This window comes from Pempheris klunzingeri, chromosome 11 (assembly GCF_042242105.1).
Source record: "Pempheris klunzingeri isolate RE-2024b chromosome 11, fPemKlu1.hap1, whole genome shotgun sequence".
Classification (NCBI taxonomy): Eukaryota; Metazoa; Chordata; class Actinopteri; order Acropomatiformes; family Pempheridae; genus Pempheris; species Pempheris klunzingeri.
The window spans coordinates 14075041-14091494 of record NC_092022.1 but is presented as its reverse complement, the minus strand read 5'-3'; the positions used below and the strand labels follow the sequence as shown (position 1 = coordinate 14091494).

Here is a 16454-nt window from a genome sequence, read left to right as displayed (position 1 = left end):
AACATACTGAAAAAAATCATTAAAAAGTGTAAATATTTATTTATTCTCATTACAATTTATATTTATTTACTGTTGCTTATTTTTCTACTGTTTATTTCATTTATTTTCTCTCTATTACTGCTTATCTCTGCTGCTGCTGTAATATGTAAATTTCCCCCTATGGGGGATCAATAAAGTCTAATCTAATCTAATCTAAGAAGAAAATTCATACCACTAGTGGGGCAAAAAAACCCAAACAACATCTTTCACTCAGCTTAACATAGGGGTGGGCGACATGGCCACAATATTCTATCGCAGTACACGTAATTTGTAATTTTGTATCACAGTAACAATACATGTCACAATGTAGTAATTGTTCTGTAAATTCAGTTAAGAAATGGTTAAAAACAACCATACCATAGGTGGATTCTCAAGATCACAAGGTCATGCTAGAATGGCTCGTGCAGTGGAAACGGTATTGCCAGATCTCTACCCTCGAAGAAAATACCATAAAATTCTATTATACTACATCATGATATATATAGTATATAGCTATCATGACATAAAAAGACATGAAACGTGATGGAAGATTTTATCTGTTTTTCCCACCACAATTATCTCAAAGTACGGCTATAGCTGACAGGCATGAAGCCATTTGTTTTTGATGCACTGTATCATATCATAAATGAGGTCTGAGACAAGTGGAATGGTCTGTTTTTAATCCAGTAAATAGATTTCACCATCTGAAGACAATAAGTGTCAGCACCAAATTTCATCCGACTGTCGAGATTTCAGTCTGGAGCAAACAGCAGAGTGACCGACCGATGTTTCCCTCCCAAGAGCCACGTCAGAGACACAGAGAGAGAGAGAGAGCGGTGAGAGGGGTGAAAATGGACTGACATTTCTATTTTTTTTACCTCTTTTCTTGTGCTTCTTCTTTAGTGGTGGTGGAAAGGAGAAAAGGGGTCAAAGGGCTGGGTGAGAGGCAGTAGCATAAAGCATATTGCCTCCTAATGTCTCTTTACTCTAGAAGAGAGGCTGAGGTAGAGGAGAGGGAGGGTAAGGAAAAACAAACTGAGGGAGAATAACAGCTGAGAGGTCAAAGTTGAGATTCACTTTTCTTGATACATTCTTTTGTGTGTATGTGTGTCTCCGTCATAAAGAATTATTTCACCATCAGTGAGTTCATCTAGAGGTCAGTGTTGTATGAAAACCAGCTTGATGCCAAAGGTGACTGTAGCTTTTAAGCTTTTTTTTCCAGCCAGTAAGAGATGACAAAGATATTATACACAAGTGTGGCTTTTATTATCCTCAGGAATAAAAATCTGTTAAATCAATTATGTATTATGAATTCGGATTGTTTTGATGTTGTGTTGTTGGATTCCATCCACCACTGTCAGCGTGTGTAAGGAGGAGTAATTAATCCATAACTCATGACAAGCCCTGATATATTAAAATTAAGTTACAAAGCCTTTCCAGTCTCTTAACTGTCATTTTAGGTTTGCAGACTTTGCTGGATTCTTGCCAGAAGCCTGTTGTACCATAGCTTTTATTGGATGTTAAAAGAAAAGAAAAAAAGAAAAACATGAAGATGAAAATAACAAGCCTTTGAAAAGCTACTAACCACAGAAAAAGCCTCTGGACAATATTCTCAGGAAGTGAAACCTCTGACTCTTGACCGGTCGATTAAAAGCTCTATATTTATATATACACACACTCAAGAATGTAATTGGTAATAAAGCATTTTTGGGGATAGAGAACCACATCCTGGTCTGGTATATAATGTATCTGGGCTGATGTGTTGCTTGGCGTGTTCTAAGCTCCATTATAGAAGATGTGATCTGTATCTGGATAATGACATCTGATCCACGGGCTTTTGCATTTATATTGCTGCTACGAATTTCTGTTTTTTTGTTCATCCAGATAGGGTATCCACATATGGGCTGCATGTTAATGTGACTGGAGTGTACCTGGAGTGCTTGAGGTAATAACCTACGCAATGCTTTGTTTTACATGCTGTGATAAGTAGTTCTAGTAGTGTTTGCTGCTCTAATGTGTAGTAACTGTTTGTGGTTGTACATTTCCTACCAAAAAAAATAAAAAATTAGCTGTAAAGAAACATGACAAGCTGATGTGTGCCAATCAAAATGAAATCCATTTTTGATAACGCATTTAAGCTGGTTCATTTAGCACACGCTTTTGCACTCTTTAGCACCTTAAGGACAACTAATCACGCAGATGATCTGACTGCCCTCTAAAACTGTGATTGTCTTTGTACTGATGGTGTCTAAATTATGAATACTGAGAGTAATGGAAGTCACTCTGGATAAGAGTGCCTGCCAAATGGTGTGGCTGTAAATGGAAATGTTTCCTGGAATATCTTCATATACAAACCCCATGAGTAAATCCCATGAAAACCCGTGATAATAATTCTTACTATATTCATGAATATTTTATCTTGATTTAATGACGAAATGAAAGATATTGAAGGGAAAAAAATAATTTGATATGGTTTCTTGTGTGCATTGAATTGCTCTGACTGTATCCACACAGGGTAGATTATTTGCATTTCAACTTAAATTTCAGTATGTTGCGTATAAATGATAACAAAGAAAGCTAAATGCTATCATCTCACAATTCTCACATGTTGCATTTACAGTAGCCATGACTCTAAAACTTGCAATGTATTGTATTTATTGCCATGTCCTAACGAGCTCCTGTCATTAACCAAACTCCTAATTAATATGAGTGCAGGTAAGATCACCACTAACCCTGACCTTAAAAAAGAAAAGGTTACGGACAGACTAGGACATAAATCACCATGGACAAATTACTTCCTCAACTGCTCTCATAAATCCAAAATAGAGGGTCAGTGACATCACATTTAGGTGCTATCTTTCAGTCATCCTCTCATCACCCATTTTTAATTAGTAGCACTAACAATGGCTGCCAGATTTCTCGCTACTGCTTGGATCAATATTCCCTCATCTGCATTGATCATCGTTTTTCAAAAGCTGTTGGCTTCAAAACAAATGCTCCACAAGTCAGAGCTCGGTGACAATGAGTTGAGAAAAAGGGAAGAGACACATACATGCTTTAAAGACACACACATGCACACAAGGACACTTCTAAATGCACACGCAAATCATGTACCACAGCAAACAATGGTGCACGTGAAAGGTCTTGTGCGGTTGTCTGGGAGACAGAGAGCAGTGCATTGATCTTGAAAGAGCAGTGATCAAAAGAAGCTGGTCTTTGATAAGGATATTAATCATACTCAGTCATGGCTATGCTAATGATTACAACACAACCAAACGAGCCAAATGAGTCTGAAACGATGACAAGATGCATTGAGAACAGCAGACATGTTTTGTTATGTGCAATAAAGTGCACTCTAAGGAAGCACTGCAACAAATATACCCTGTTTAGTATATGAAACAATTATAAATTTACTACACAACAATTACAAATGATAGGTTGTAATTAAATCTTAGACATGACAGTGGAGATCAGTGTGAAAATTTGCACAAAAAACCCCCAGCCATTTTACCATCCTTAGATTATGGAAATATATTCAAAATAAACATTTCTAATTATATAAGGACGGGGACACCATTTAAGGGGGTTGTGGCACACATTAATTTTAAATAAAGCACTTCTTCACCGAGACAAATGACAAAGACACTTGAAGGGACATAGCAAAGCGGTGATGGTCACGACCTCCTCTAGAAAAAATGTTTTATTCACCTGGTCCTAACTGCTGCAGCTACCCAACATGCTCATCCCCTCTCACCATCCGGTGGATAAGGAGGTCAGTTTTAATCTTTTAATTAAAGAAAATCCTAGATTCACTCATAGCTGCATTACTGCCATTTGATTGCACTTTAACTTCGATCTGGCTGGCGAGCAAACAATAGGCCACATGCTGAAATACCAGGCTTCTAGCTAAACTACGAAGAGCGAACATAAAAAGATTAATCAGTGTTGTTTGACTAATATCATGTTAGCATGTTGCTAGCAGATATCTTGTTGTTTTAACCCTGACCAATCAGTCACGGATGGAAATCTATCCCATTACCGTCACTGACTCAGAGGCTTTGGTCCAGTAGTGCTGCCAGTTAAAATGTCTTTGATCACCCTCACATTAAGTTAAGAGACAGAGATTTTCTGTAAGTCAGCTGACAACAGCCTGTACAGCTGTAGATGTTTTTCATAGCTGTAGCTTGGTAGCTAGAGAGCTATCCGAGGAAATTTCGTCAATATCCAGTAGTCCTCATTATGTAATGTTCCTGCGGCTGATGGCAGCAGACCAGTGCTGATGTGTGGTGGTTTTTACTGGGGCTGAATGAGCAATCAAATTCAAACCGACAATGCAATGTAATGGGGTGCAATTATCAACTTGCAAAAACTGCGATTAAAAGAAATACTTTATGTGCAACAGAGAGTACTTGACAAACACAACTTGTTAAATGCTAAGCGAACGCTGTGATTCTAGCAGTCCTACTGTGTGAAAAAGGCCTCTGCAGAATTTAACACCAAAGAGCAAGAGGTGAGTGTCAATGAGGAGCAAAGAGGAGTTTAGACAAGATGTTCCTCGACAGAGTCAGGCATTGTGCAGAATATATCTTGCTATTGTAGCCACAACAAGAGGCAACACTACAAACCTGTTCCAGCATTAAAAGAAGCGTCATGAGGCCGTATATGAAGATCGCATGACTAAAAACCTCCGCCTACTGCACAAGTGTGTCATGTAGGCCAAACTGTGTGTTTACAATGAGGCTTCGCATTATCTAAACATCTTTAGTGTGGTAGAGCCGTAGTCAGTGTGCACAAATTCATGTGACACTCTTACTGACTGGAGAGGACTAAGATTCATGCTTATTTTTCAATATTTAAAATCAATATTCACACTGGGTCTCTGGTGTGTTGGGGAAAAGGAGGATTGTTGACATTTTATTTACAGGTTATATTAACATGTTGACATGTTTCCACTGGCAGTTCCACTGGTTGTTTTTTTTTTTAAATATATTTCTGCACTTACGTGCTTTGTAACTGTAACTGACTAGAGATCATCTTTATTTTTCATATATTAATGTTAATATTAGGCCTGTTGCTCTGCGGTGCTTTGTTGTTGATTTTTCAGAGAATAAAAGTTATCAATATTCTACTGTGAGGAAGATTTTGAGAGTTAAATAGCCAAATAAAGGCATGTTAATCAATTCATGCATTGACTCATTCATCTTGATAATCAGCACAGAGGCCTTTTAAGAAGTGAAAACATTTGCTACTATGTTTAGAGGTTCAACTATGATAATATTTTAGACTATTATTTTAGAAGCCATTAGCACTCGGTCCCAGTGGCAAAGGTAAACAAAACAATTCTCTAAACAGAGTATAATGAATAAACGCAATAACAACAAAAGACAAAAAGTCTCGTTAGATTCATTACAAACCTAACTGCTGAGCTGGGATCGTGCTAGGACAATTAAATCTAGGTTTTCTTTCATTAGTTACTTGTGTCTATTTCACGATGTGAATAAAGACTTGAATTAGGTGAGGTCTACATGGGCTACTAATGAAAAGCTGAGGTTTACCAGTTGCTGCGTGTCTCACTAACACACACAGACAAATACCCTCTCCGCCTTCTCCCCGCTCAGACAACAGTTTATAATACAAGTTCAACCACATATAACAAATGCTCAAAGTTATTATCACTCAAAGGTCAAAATCAATTTGTTTAACAACCTAGGGAACAAAATCCCTCACAGGTCCTATTGCCTGAATGTCTCTGATTTAGCTAAAGCCCCACCACCGTGTGGCTCTCTGCCTGCCTGCCCCTCATTTGCAGGATTTAAGCTAAGCTTTTTAGCTCTGCTATAGAGTGAGTGCATGGCTCTAAGGATTGCAGTGTTGGTTGGTGGCTTGTTAACTTGCATGGGTGGTTAAATCTCTTTTTGTCCATTTTCTCATAAGGAGCAGCACAGCCCCAAGGGTCCACTTGTGAGGGTTTTAGACTCTTATCTTGTTTGTAGCAAAGCCAGTCTATTCCAAAATATGTCCCCTGCAATTTTGTCTTCCTGCGATCTGCTTTTGATACAACTAAAAAGTCAGATGGAATAAAAAGATGCCGGATTTTATGTCTTTTTCTCAATGCCTAATTTTCTTCCTCTCCTCTGAGCCCATTTCCCTTCTCTTCTGACATACTGTTGTCATTAAAGCAACTTCCATTTCTGGGAAGAAAGAGGAGAGCTGCACTTCAAAAAGCTATTCACCTGATATTTCATTGCTCATTGTTGAAGGGGGATTATGGGTTCTGATTCAGGCCGGATTATTATTAGATAAACAAAGCACTCAAAAAGCCACAGCAGGCAACCAGCATGTATGTGCCACAGATAGGTACTCTTCTTGCTGTGTGTCATAGTGCTTTGGAGCACATGTGTGTGTGCGCATGTGAACACACAACCTGCAATGCCACAATCTGATATACACATAGATACACAAAAAAAAAAATCAAAACACAGAGACAAGCTATTTCACTGAGTGCAGCACAGACACCAGTGCCGAAGCTACAAGTAAGCAGTAAATTAAACATGAGAGTGCAGATGATACGAGTATCTCCACAAGGAGAACAAAGCACAACACTCTCTCAGCAGCACAGCACTAAGCCCTGGGGCACCTAGACAAGACGACAACAAGTCACAGAGATCATCGTCTGTGGGAACTGGCTTTCGACTTATTTAGTCAGATGAGTATAAATTGCAGCAGAGCAGACAGGGAAGATACTTTGCATTTTTTTTTTCAATTTTTCAAGTTAGTGGAGAAAACTTAAACAAAGATGGTACTTCTATGAATATGAAATTCACTAGAAGACATTATGAAAGAGACCAACTCAAGGAAAACCTAAATACATGATCTTATAACATGCACACAAAAGCATAGACACATATATGTGTCTTTATTTGTTTAAACATGTACAAAGTCAAATATTGTCTGTGTGTGTGTGTGTATGGGTACTTTGTGTGTGTTTATGACGTAAACCAAGAGCAGAGACCAGAATGTCAGGCAGGTTTACATTAGTCAGCAGATGCAGTGGGCCACATCATTAGTCACTCTGACACCCACTTCTGGCCCCTGCTTTATTGATGAGGCCAAGCTCAACGACTACCCCCCTCTTAATACACAAACAGACACACACACCCTCCTCTTCCACAATCATACTGTAAGCAACAGGAGAACTGTTTAGCGTCTCAGGTCTCACTCCAGTGGGAAGAGACAGGTACTGAGTGAGAGGCTGCTGGCCAGTACGGACGGCAAAGCTGCTGCCTGCTCACAAAATGAACAGACAACAGAGCAGACAGGACCACGCTGTTTTCCACAAGACAGCTACAACTCATCTGTCCACAGGCCAAACAACCAATCCAGAATCAAACATCTGCTCAACACCAAATCTTCTGGGCAGGTTGTGAATGGCAGGGCACAATGACAGGGTGCCAAGTGTGTCACCGCAATGAGCTCAGAGCCATTTAAGGCCTCCATGACTCTGACATTTAGCAGGATGCTGCAATTTGTCAGCCTCTCAGTCTGACTCAGGCAGCCACAACATGAAACATATTACCATTAGGCCTAATAATGCTGCATCACAGAACTCTGTGTGTGTGTGTATGCAGTGTAAAGTTAATTATGTATGTGTGGTCCCCTTGCTACCGTAAAATAACTGGTGAAGATATATGATGACATAAATATGAAGGAAAAACAGGTTAGAACCAGTGCATCTAAATGCTCCTTACGTTCATCTTGTAAAACTCAATCAAAGCCAATTTGTGACCTTGTAAACAATTACAATAGCCCTGGGCTACAGATCAATTAGGCATTCGGCAAATAATGAAAACATGTATGCCTTTTAAAAATGTTAATGTTAATGTTAATAACAATAATTATCTCTGCCTGTAGCCCAAACGCAAATATCTGAACCACTCAGTTGCCTCTTAAAATGGAGAGCATTTTCATATTTCGCATCAGAGCCTTTGTACCAAGAGGCACTCAATTTTCAAGGCCAGCAACTAGTATAACTCAGAAAGAGTGAGTGAAGGAGGAGGGCTCTCAAAATGCAAAGTCACTGTTTCAGTTCAGAATGATATTTGCCACTAGCCACAGGGCAAGAGGAAAGTAGTGGCATAATCTCTGTTTCTCTATTTTCCATCCAATGTTTTTCTCTGTCTGTCTCTCTCTCTCTGTCTGTCTGTCTGTCTGTCATTATGTTAAAAGATTGCAAAGTACTTGGAATGGGTGGCACTGACTTCTGAAGCAGTTGTAGGTTTTTGGGGCACAGAGTCAGACACACATTTCAAGTCGAATCATAATCAAACATTTACTCACACATCACAGACCCTGTAAACACACAACCACGCACACTAGCATACACAACCATGCACTTGCACAGACGCACACAGCACTCGCAACCAGATAAAAGAGGTGTCTGCTCTGCTCTTACCCGAGTGTTGTCATAGTAACGATGGTGTACCAGAAGGAGGCTGGGATGCTGGTGAATTTGCTGGAGCTTGAACCCTTCTCTGCGTAGAACATGACGGTAGCAAAGATAATTATGGCCATTGTGAGGGAGAAGAGCAGGAAGCCCAGCTCCGAGGCACAGCTCTTCAGCGTGTAGCCCAGGATGCGTAGGCCCTGCGAGTGACGGGAGAACTTAAAGATACGGAACACGCGGAAAACACGGAGCGTCACAAAAGCGCCACTCACGTCCTCGTTGTCAGTCATCACCAGGCCGATGTAGTAGGGCAAGATGGCCACCACATCGATGATGCTCATGACAGACCTCATGAAGCGGTAGCGGCTAGGCGCAGCAAACAAGCGCATCAGGTACTCCACGGTGAAGATCATCACGCAGGCCGTGTCCATGCAGAAAAAGGCCACGGTGTAGCGCTCACCACATGGCACTTCCTTCTGGTTGGGCGACGAGCCGCAGGGCACCGTCTCCACCACATTGGTGATGACAGAGACAGCAATGAAGAAGCCAGTGACATAGTAGAAGACAAGGGCCATGGTGGAAGTGTGGGGGTTCTCGAAAGCCCTCCACATGGTCTCCCTGAAGGTCATGTTGGGCAGCTTAGCATCTTTGTTGTCCTCCTGGTCATCCATCAGACGCTCGGCATTCTCCCTCTTCCTATCCTTGTATTCTTCGTAGCAGCAGTCACCAATGATCTCTGGGACAATGCCAAAGAAAGCCAGTTCCTCATCATAGGAAGAGATGCACTCATAGCGTGGGTAGTGGAGCTTGCCTGTGCGGTAGAAGTTGAGCACGCTGCGGAACACGTCAGGGTCCCGGTCAAAGAAGTACTCTTTGTTCTCCTCGTTGTAGAAGAACTCCTTCTCTGAGCTCCCCAGCAGGGTGTCTGGATAGCGGTCCAGCGTGTTCCTCCAGGTCTGGAAGCGCCGTCCACTGACGTTAAGAATGATTAGCTCATCCTGTCGCTTGTTCTTCTCAGTGGGCGCCACTGGCATGGGCAAATTGGCCACAGGCATCCAGCCGATAGCTGCCGCCCGGGCAAAGGGAAGCCATGCCGCTACTCCCGCCGCCATGCTGTGTCCGGCTTGGGGCGTAGGGGGGAACAAGTCCAGCACCTTCACAACCAGCTTGACTTTAGCTCATTCACCATCTAAAACGAAGAAGAGAGCGAGGGAGTTTGTCAGGATAGGAAGGACAAGAGCACTGCTTAAACAATGCCAGGGTGACAGAGTGAAGAGCAAATGACGAGAAATACTAAAGAAAAAGGACGAGAAATTCAGATAAATGAACGTTGCAGTTGCGGGAGAGAGAAAAGTGACGTTGAAGAAACAGATCTACTGAAAACATTGAAAAAAGGGGGAATGGACGCAACTATGAAGACAACAACACAACTCATATTCTAACAAGGCAGTCTAGCTGAGACAGCAAAAAAAAAAAGTATCTTTAATGGAAATGCAGTTTAACATCACAATTTAACATCACACTTAAGGTGAGAAACCTTTCCAGTGCGCGATATAACAAATACATTCAATATAGTTAGCTTTCATGTGATTACAGGGACATGCAGCAATTTCCACTGAGCATCATCTTCCCCATAATTACTTTAAGGCGATATTTCTCACATCCCCTCTATTGAGTTACAGTTAAGAAGCAGCACCACAGTTCACTGCTTCATATAGTGGACAAACTAAAAGGCAAGCAAGCAAAGCAACTGCGGCATAAAATAGGCTATGTTGGTAGGTTTTTTTTCTTTTTTTGGGAACTCTTTCCACTCCTCCTTCCTCAGGCTTTCATTTTCTAAGACAGAAACGCAGGCGAGACATCCAAAAACCTGTTGAGTTCCAACTAGAAAACACAAGATGCATCTTGATTTGAAATCTGAGTAGTTGAGGATTAATCAGGTCAAATTCACAAATGGATTTCGGACAGAATGACCCGATTCTGAACAACCATTTTTTTTTTTTCCCTCTCAAATCTAGGTGACTAATTCGCCACTAAACCTGAACGCGGATTAAGCCAAAGCGATACAATTAGCATGAACAGGTTGACAACTAAACACAGCTCGTGTTTCCAGCTTCGCCACACAACAACTCACCGATTCAAAATTCTCCATCCAAAGAAACGCGACCTTCCTCCAGAGCAGTTTAGTTGCAAGTCGTAGGTCTTTTTGGTTATTTCTGAGAGCGCGTCTGAGAGGGAGGGAAAAAAAAAAAAAAAAAAACAATACCAGGAAAGAAGAAGAAGAAGAAGAAGAAGTTATATAGCGAAGAAGAGAGCCGCGTTAGACAAACGCTGCTGCTGAGGTGAAAGCGGAAAAGTACCAGTGACGGACGGAGCACAGCTGTTTTAATTCAGTTTCCATTATGCAGGCGGGGAGAAGTGATGAGAGGACTCCGCCGTGGAGACCGTCTTCAGGTTGGCTTTTCGGGATGAGCGGTGGGAAGACACGGAGGAGGAGGAGGAGCGCTCGCTCTCGCTCTCTCTCTCTCTCTCTCTCTCTCTCTCTCTGCGCAGGGCGGATTGTGGACCAGAGCTGCGTTTACTAGGTTAGTCACTGATGAGAGAAAAAAAAAAAAAAAAAAGAAGAAGAAGAAGAAGGAAAAACAAAACAAAAAATTATGATACATCCCTGCGTCATCATTCAAAATTCATTGACAAAAGGGTTTCCTCTCCTCGGGGCAAAACTGGTTAAGCTCCATCCAACCATTCACACAATGTGTGTGCTCAATTTTATTTTACATCAAAGGCAACTGCTGCCAGCTGAGTTACCCAAAGGAGACACTCTCAGCAGGGGCGTAGCGAGGAGTTCAAGAGCACCCAAAACAAGGCCGCCTTGGGGGCACATTTGTCTTTGATTAAACTGGCAACACGTGGTTTTTATTTTTGTTTATCTATTTTTTTTGGCCACTTGGGGGCTGCCAAAGCAAGCAACATCTTTTAAGTTGATATGGTGAACTTGTCTGTAAAAAGGTTGCTTATTTACACGAGCAGCAGTCGAGGAACAACATTATCAATCATTAGGCGTGTGTAAGTTTAATTTTCGCTCACTTTCTGTGCCGCTTTCGGTTTCCTGTGGGAGCGATCTGGCTCTGTAGCTGCTAAATGCTCCACTTTGTTTACCAGCTAGATGTCTGCCGTTTGGTGCTGAGCAGGCAGAGTGCAGTTGATTTTTAGTGTCTGCAGCCGAAAAGAGAGTTAACATAAACAGTAAAATCGTGGGCCAGACAGCTGAACAAAGAGCTGAACCTCACTATAAAGTTTTATAAGGCTGAGGGGAGCAGAATCAAGTGATAATTCTCTGTAGGTTCATCAATACAAGCTCCGCCTTTTAAATTGTTTTCATATTGTCAATTGATATAAAATCGTGGAATATAACCAGAAAAATTAATTCCAAAATTAATTTGTTTATAGCTTCAAAGACTAATACAAATCATTAAAAATCTTAATTTCACTGCCTGCTTGAGGAATTTAATTTTGTGTTGCCAACTGGGAGGGATAGAAAAATCATAATACAACTCTAATCAATTTAATATCTGTGAAACAAATGTCAAAATATAATATATTTTTAACATAATTTTTTTTTACATGCTATTGACTCTGAAAAATACATTCTCAGAGGGTATATAAGAGGGTAAAAATGTGTGTGACACACAGACCTTAGATCTATGGTATTAGATCGATAAGACCGAGTATAATTTGGATCTGGTTCGACTGGGTCTGACTCCTGGATCAGGCCTCACTTCCTCAGAACCTCATGGAGCAGTGAAGACTTTTCGGGTTTGTGTGGATCTCTAGAGACACAATACCTGAGACTTATTATACAGCAAAAACCATAAAAGACATAAGACATATTAATGGAGAGCATGAATCTCACCAAACCTGACAATACTTTTTCAACCAGACAGAGAGCAGCTATGAAAAAGGGCATAAAATAATATTTTTCTGTATGTGTTCAGCTGGCAGGGTCTGAGCTACAGTATATCTTTGCCCTTGATATTAGCTGTTTGCATTCTTTTCTATGGGCCTGGGTGTCTAAAGGGTCTGGTAATCATCTCTGTGTTTAAGTTTACTTAGGAAAGCAAAGCAAAACAAAAGGGCTCCATTGGAAAAGCTCTCAGAGCAATCACTGTCTACACTGAGGAGAAGCAGGTGCAGCACATAAGTAAATTTATGTCACTGTAAACCTCTAGCTTACTCAGCCTGTGCACAGCCCTCTACCTTTTGAGCTAGACAATACTACAGTTATTGTAAAGTAACTCCTTTAGGCAGCTGGTATTTGCTCATACTGGACTGGGTTTGTTAATATTATTCTGATGGTTATACAGGAGTCAATCCAGTTTGACATTTTCAGTTTCCTGGAACAAGTCAATCAAGCCTGAAACACGTGACACAGCCATTGATGCTGAAGCTTATACTTGGGAGGAGAATAATTTGTGCAGTGGATCATTTATATTCAGACCCAGACAGTGTCAAAGTCTCTGTCCTCACATTATACATTTGCAAAACAATATGCAGCCCTAATTGAGTCAACAGGGATCCTATCCCTCCGATATTTAGCGTCCACAGGAATATCAATAGGGTCAGGATGTGCAGCTCACAGCTCAGACTGCGACACATATGGTTATGGATATATATGAACACAAAATGAAAAATTGATACTTCTGCATGCAACATATTACTCACCATAAAATCACTCTGTGCACTTTATAGACTGAAAATGACAATTTGCCAGTGATGGTGATTTAGGCATACGACTATGCACACACACATGCATACACAGACATACTGCCTCTGTGCCCTTGTGTAGCCATTCTTAGAAGCACCTTTTGTTGACTCAATTAAGTCCCTGACTGTAAAATGGCTCCTTGATAAAATACGAAATGGCCAAAATGACCTCACCTTGTGAAAAATGTCCCCACTTCTTAAAGTCAGACTGACTGTCACACAAATAGAGGTTCAAGAAAACACACGCTCGCACACAAACACACACTACACACAAACACGCACACACAGTTTTGTTTCCCTCACTTTAGAGGACATTACATAGATCTATTTCCATTTCCTGGAGATTTACACCAACCATAGTCGCTACTTCCCTCAACCCAACCTTTACCCTAACCTTAAACCATGTTTTCACCCTCAAACATAGGCTGTATGTCCCCACAGTGTGAGTACTACAGTGTATACACACACACAATCACTCTCACACATTAACGCAGAGACACACACTGACACACAAAGACTGGCCTTTTCAACCGATGAGTCTGTGAACGATTCCAATAATTCAAATGTCACTGAATAACAAGGTGGGTTGAGTTTCATGGTCAACTGCCCTCTGTAATTATCTGAAGACACTACACTGACATTACAGTAAAATTCTAAATCCTCTCCATCCTGTGGTGCCTCGAGAAACTAGTCAGGTTTCAGTGACAAAGAGGATTAGTTGAGTAATTAGGTTTATTTAATGGTGGTCTTAGGGGAGACAAGTGCCCATTTTAGTGGATCATCAGCTCCAGCAGTGAGTCCACCATCTTATCATCTTCTAGATGGCCCTACAAATTATTACACGTTATTTAGTCTTACTGCACATTTAGCCTTCATGAGTTTCTTTAAGTGGGTTCAAGAGAATATTTCTACATTTTGGGAAATATGCTTATTTCAGTGAGATAAGAAGACTGATACCACTCATGTCTGTCCGCTAAACGTGAAGATACAGCCAGCAGCTGGTTATCGTAGCTTAGCATACATGTTGCATATTATGTGTTTTATTAGTACAAATAGCAACTTGTGTTTTTAACAGATCATTTTTTCAGTTTTTGTATTGATTAAACAAACAGTATATAATATGGTGACTACTACGCTTCAGAGGAGCTGGTGTTTTACCTTTCCTGCCTTTATACTAAGGTAAGCTAACTGACCCTGGGCTCCAAATTCACAGTTATTATACAGATAAGAAAGAGGTATCCATCTTGTCATCTCTTTGCAGAACACAAATTTCCCAAAATGTTAAACTTTTACTTTAATTGCATTTTTCACAGTCTGTCTCAGACTTTATGTCGTATTTATGGGATAATCTTGTCCCACTTCTTCATTGAAGTTGTACAATGAGTGAAACCAAAACTTTCCCGACAAGCTACTTTAGGACCTTTCCACTTAATGTCAAAAGTCAAAAGGATGAGGTTTTGGATAAAAATTGGACAAACAACATAAGATTTCATTAACTAAGTGTTACGGTTTCAAAAGAAGAAAAACTTCTGCTAATTGGGTGAGGTGATTCCACTTTCTATTCCTTTCCAAGGGTTGTCGAGAGAGGTGTGATGTGACTTTTTATATTGTATACTGAAACAAGACAGAATAAAGTAAATAATACACCACTATCAAAGACAGTACATATGATTCTTAAAAAAGATGGTTATCTTAGGAATAGAATGTTAGTAATGAATAAAAGACAACATAACTGAATGGACTTTATTTTGCAATGTTTAGTTATCCTAGCTTTGTACATAAATCATTAGCAAGCACGGAATCACTCAACTTGTGCTTCAGGCCAGAGTGACTATATATTATCATGTCGACACTGCATAAGTACACACTCAACAAGTACCTTCATCCCTTTGCTCTTGCATTCTTACAGTAATTTAAGTGTATTTTTATTCTGATAAACACATTAAACATACATACATGAATGCTTGTGGCATACAAGCAGATAATGATGTTCCCGACCTGATGCAGTTTCTGTGTATTTGTGTGTTTCAGTAACTTTTAAGTCCCTCTGTGAAAGATGTGACTCAAAGGGTCTCTGGTGGCCCCCAAAGAGCAAACAGCTCTGATCTAATGAGCCCAGTTTACTGATGGAAATGCTGAGGTAAAGGTGACAATTAATTTCCCTCCTCTAGTGCTCTCACTGCTGTTACCTTGATACCTCTGCTGACTGCTGATGGCCACCTCAAGGCTGGCACCCACATACGCACATTCCCACACACTGCGTCCAGTGAAATAAACATTTAAATGCACAGCCCCTGATCACATGAGTAAACTCTGAGGGTTTTGTTTTGACATTTCTCTCATTGTGGATTTGTTTGTTGGCTGGTTTCAATTATTCATAGATTCCCCACAACCCGTGTTCTTAGTTACTCTAATCCCCATCAGGTATCTGAAATCTTCCTTTGGAAATTCAGTCTGAGAATGTGGCGGAGTTTATCCTTGATGTGCCAAACACTGACTTGGCAGCCCCTCTGTCTACTGCTCATGGAGGCAGTCAGTGACATGAGGGAGGGGGTTATAGAGGTGTTCTTGGCCGCCTTCCAGCACACAAAGAGACCAAGACAGCAGATTCTGCACCCATCCCAACCCTGTAAATTATCCCACTTTGTCTACTGATGCTCAAACTGAGTTGGCACCCACCGGGGGACCAGAAGGAGCAGCGCTGCCAGAGCAGGCGCTGTATACTACCCCAAATCAACTTTTGATTTGATTTTGACTAGAATCACTGTGCTCATTTCAGAAAAGTAGTAATAAGCACGGTTGACTTCTTTTTTTACCTCACAGTCAAGTGAGGTGGCTCAGAGTTGAAAGTTTGTTGTAGCTCACAGATAAAGGACAAAATCCATTCAAGATTTAACAGTCGTGCCAATGTGAGGCATGCGTGATACTAACAATATAAAATGAATTCCACTGGGCTCATGTCTCTGTTATGTAAGCCTGAGTGTGCAACAAGCAGACAGGCTGGAGGATAATTTTCACCCTCAGACAGGGATGGTGGGAGAAAAGCCCTGAAACTCACCTCTGACTTTCTACTCCCAATTTTCTCTTTCATCATTCTGCTCCTCCGGGCAGAGTAATCAGAGGTGTAAAGAGGTCATTGATATTCTAGACATATACTGACGCTCACAGAAAATTTAGTACTAACACACACCCGACCTCCCTGTAAACACAGGCAGACCCTACAGCAGCA

The 16454-nt window shown here is 40.8% G+C and overlaps 1 protein-coding gene across 1 annotated transcript in view; it reads right to left on the bottom strand.

The window, feature by feature from the left end:
• The window catches only part of LOC139209936 (A-type voltage-gated potassium channel KCND3-like), a 96326-nt gene extending 85693 nt beyond the window's left edge, over positions 1-10633 (bottom strand). The window contains exons 1-2 of the mRNA XM_070839845.1: positions 10596-10633; positions 8471-9650 (exon numbers count right to left, since the gene is read on the bottom strand). Coding sequence (XP_070695946.1) covers positions 8471-9573 — 1103 coding nt within the window. The 5' untranslated portion in view covers positions 9574-9650; positions 10596-10633. The remainder of the gene's footprint in view (positions 1-8470; positions 9651-10595) is intronic.
• Positions 10634-16454: the final 5821 nt, after the last annotated feature.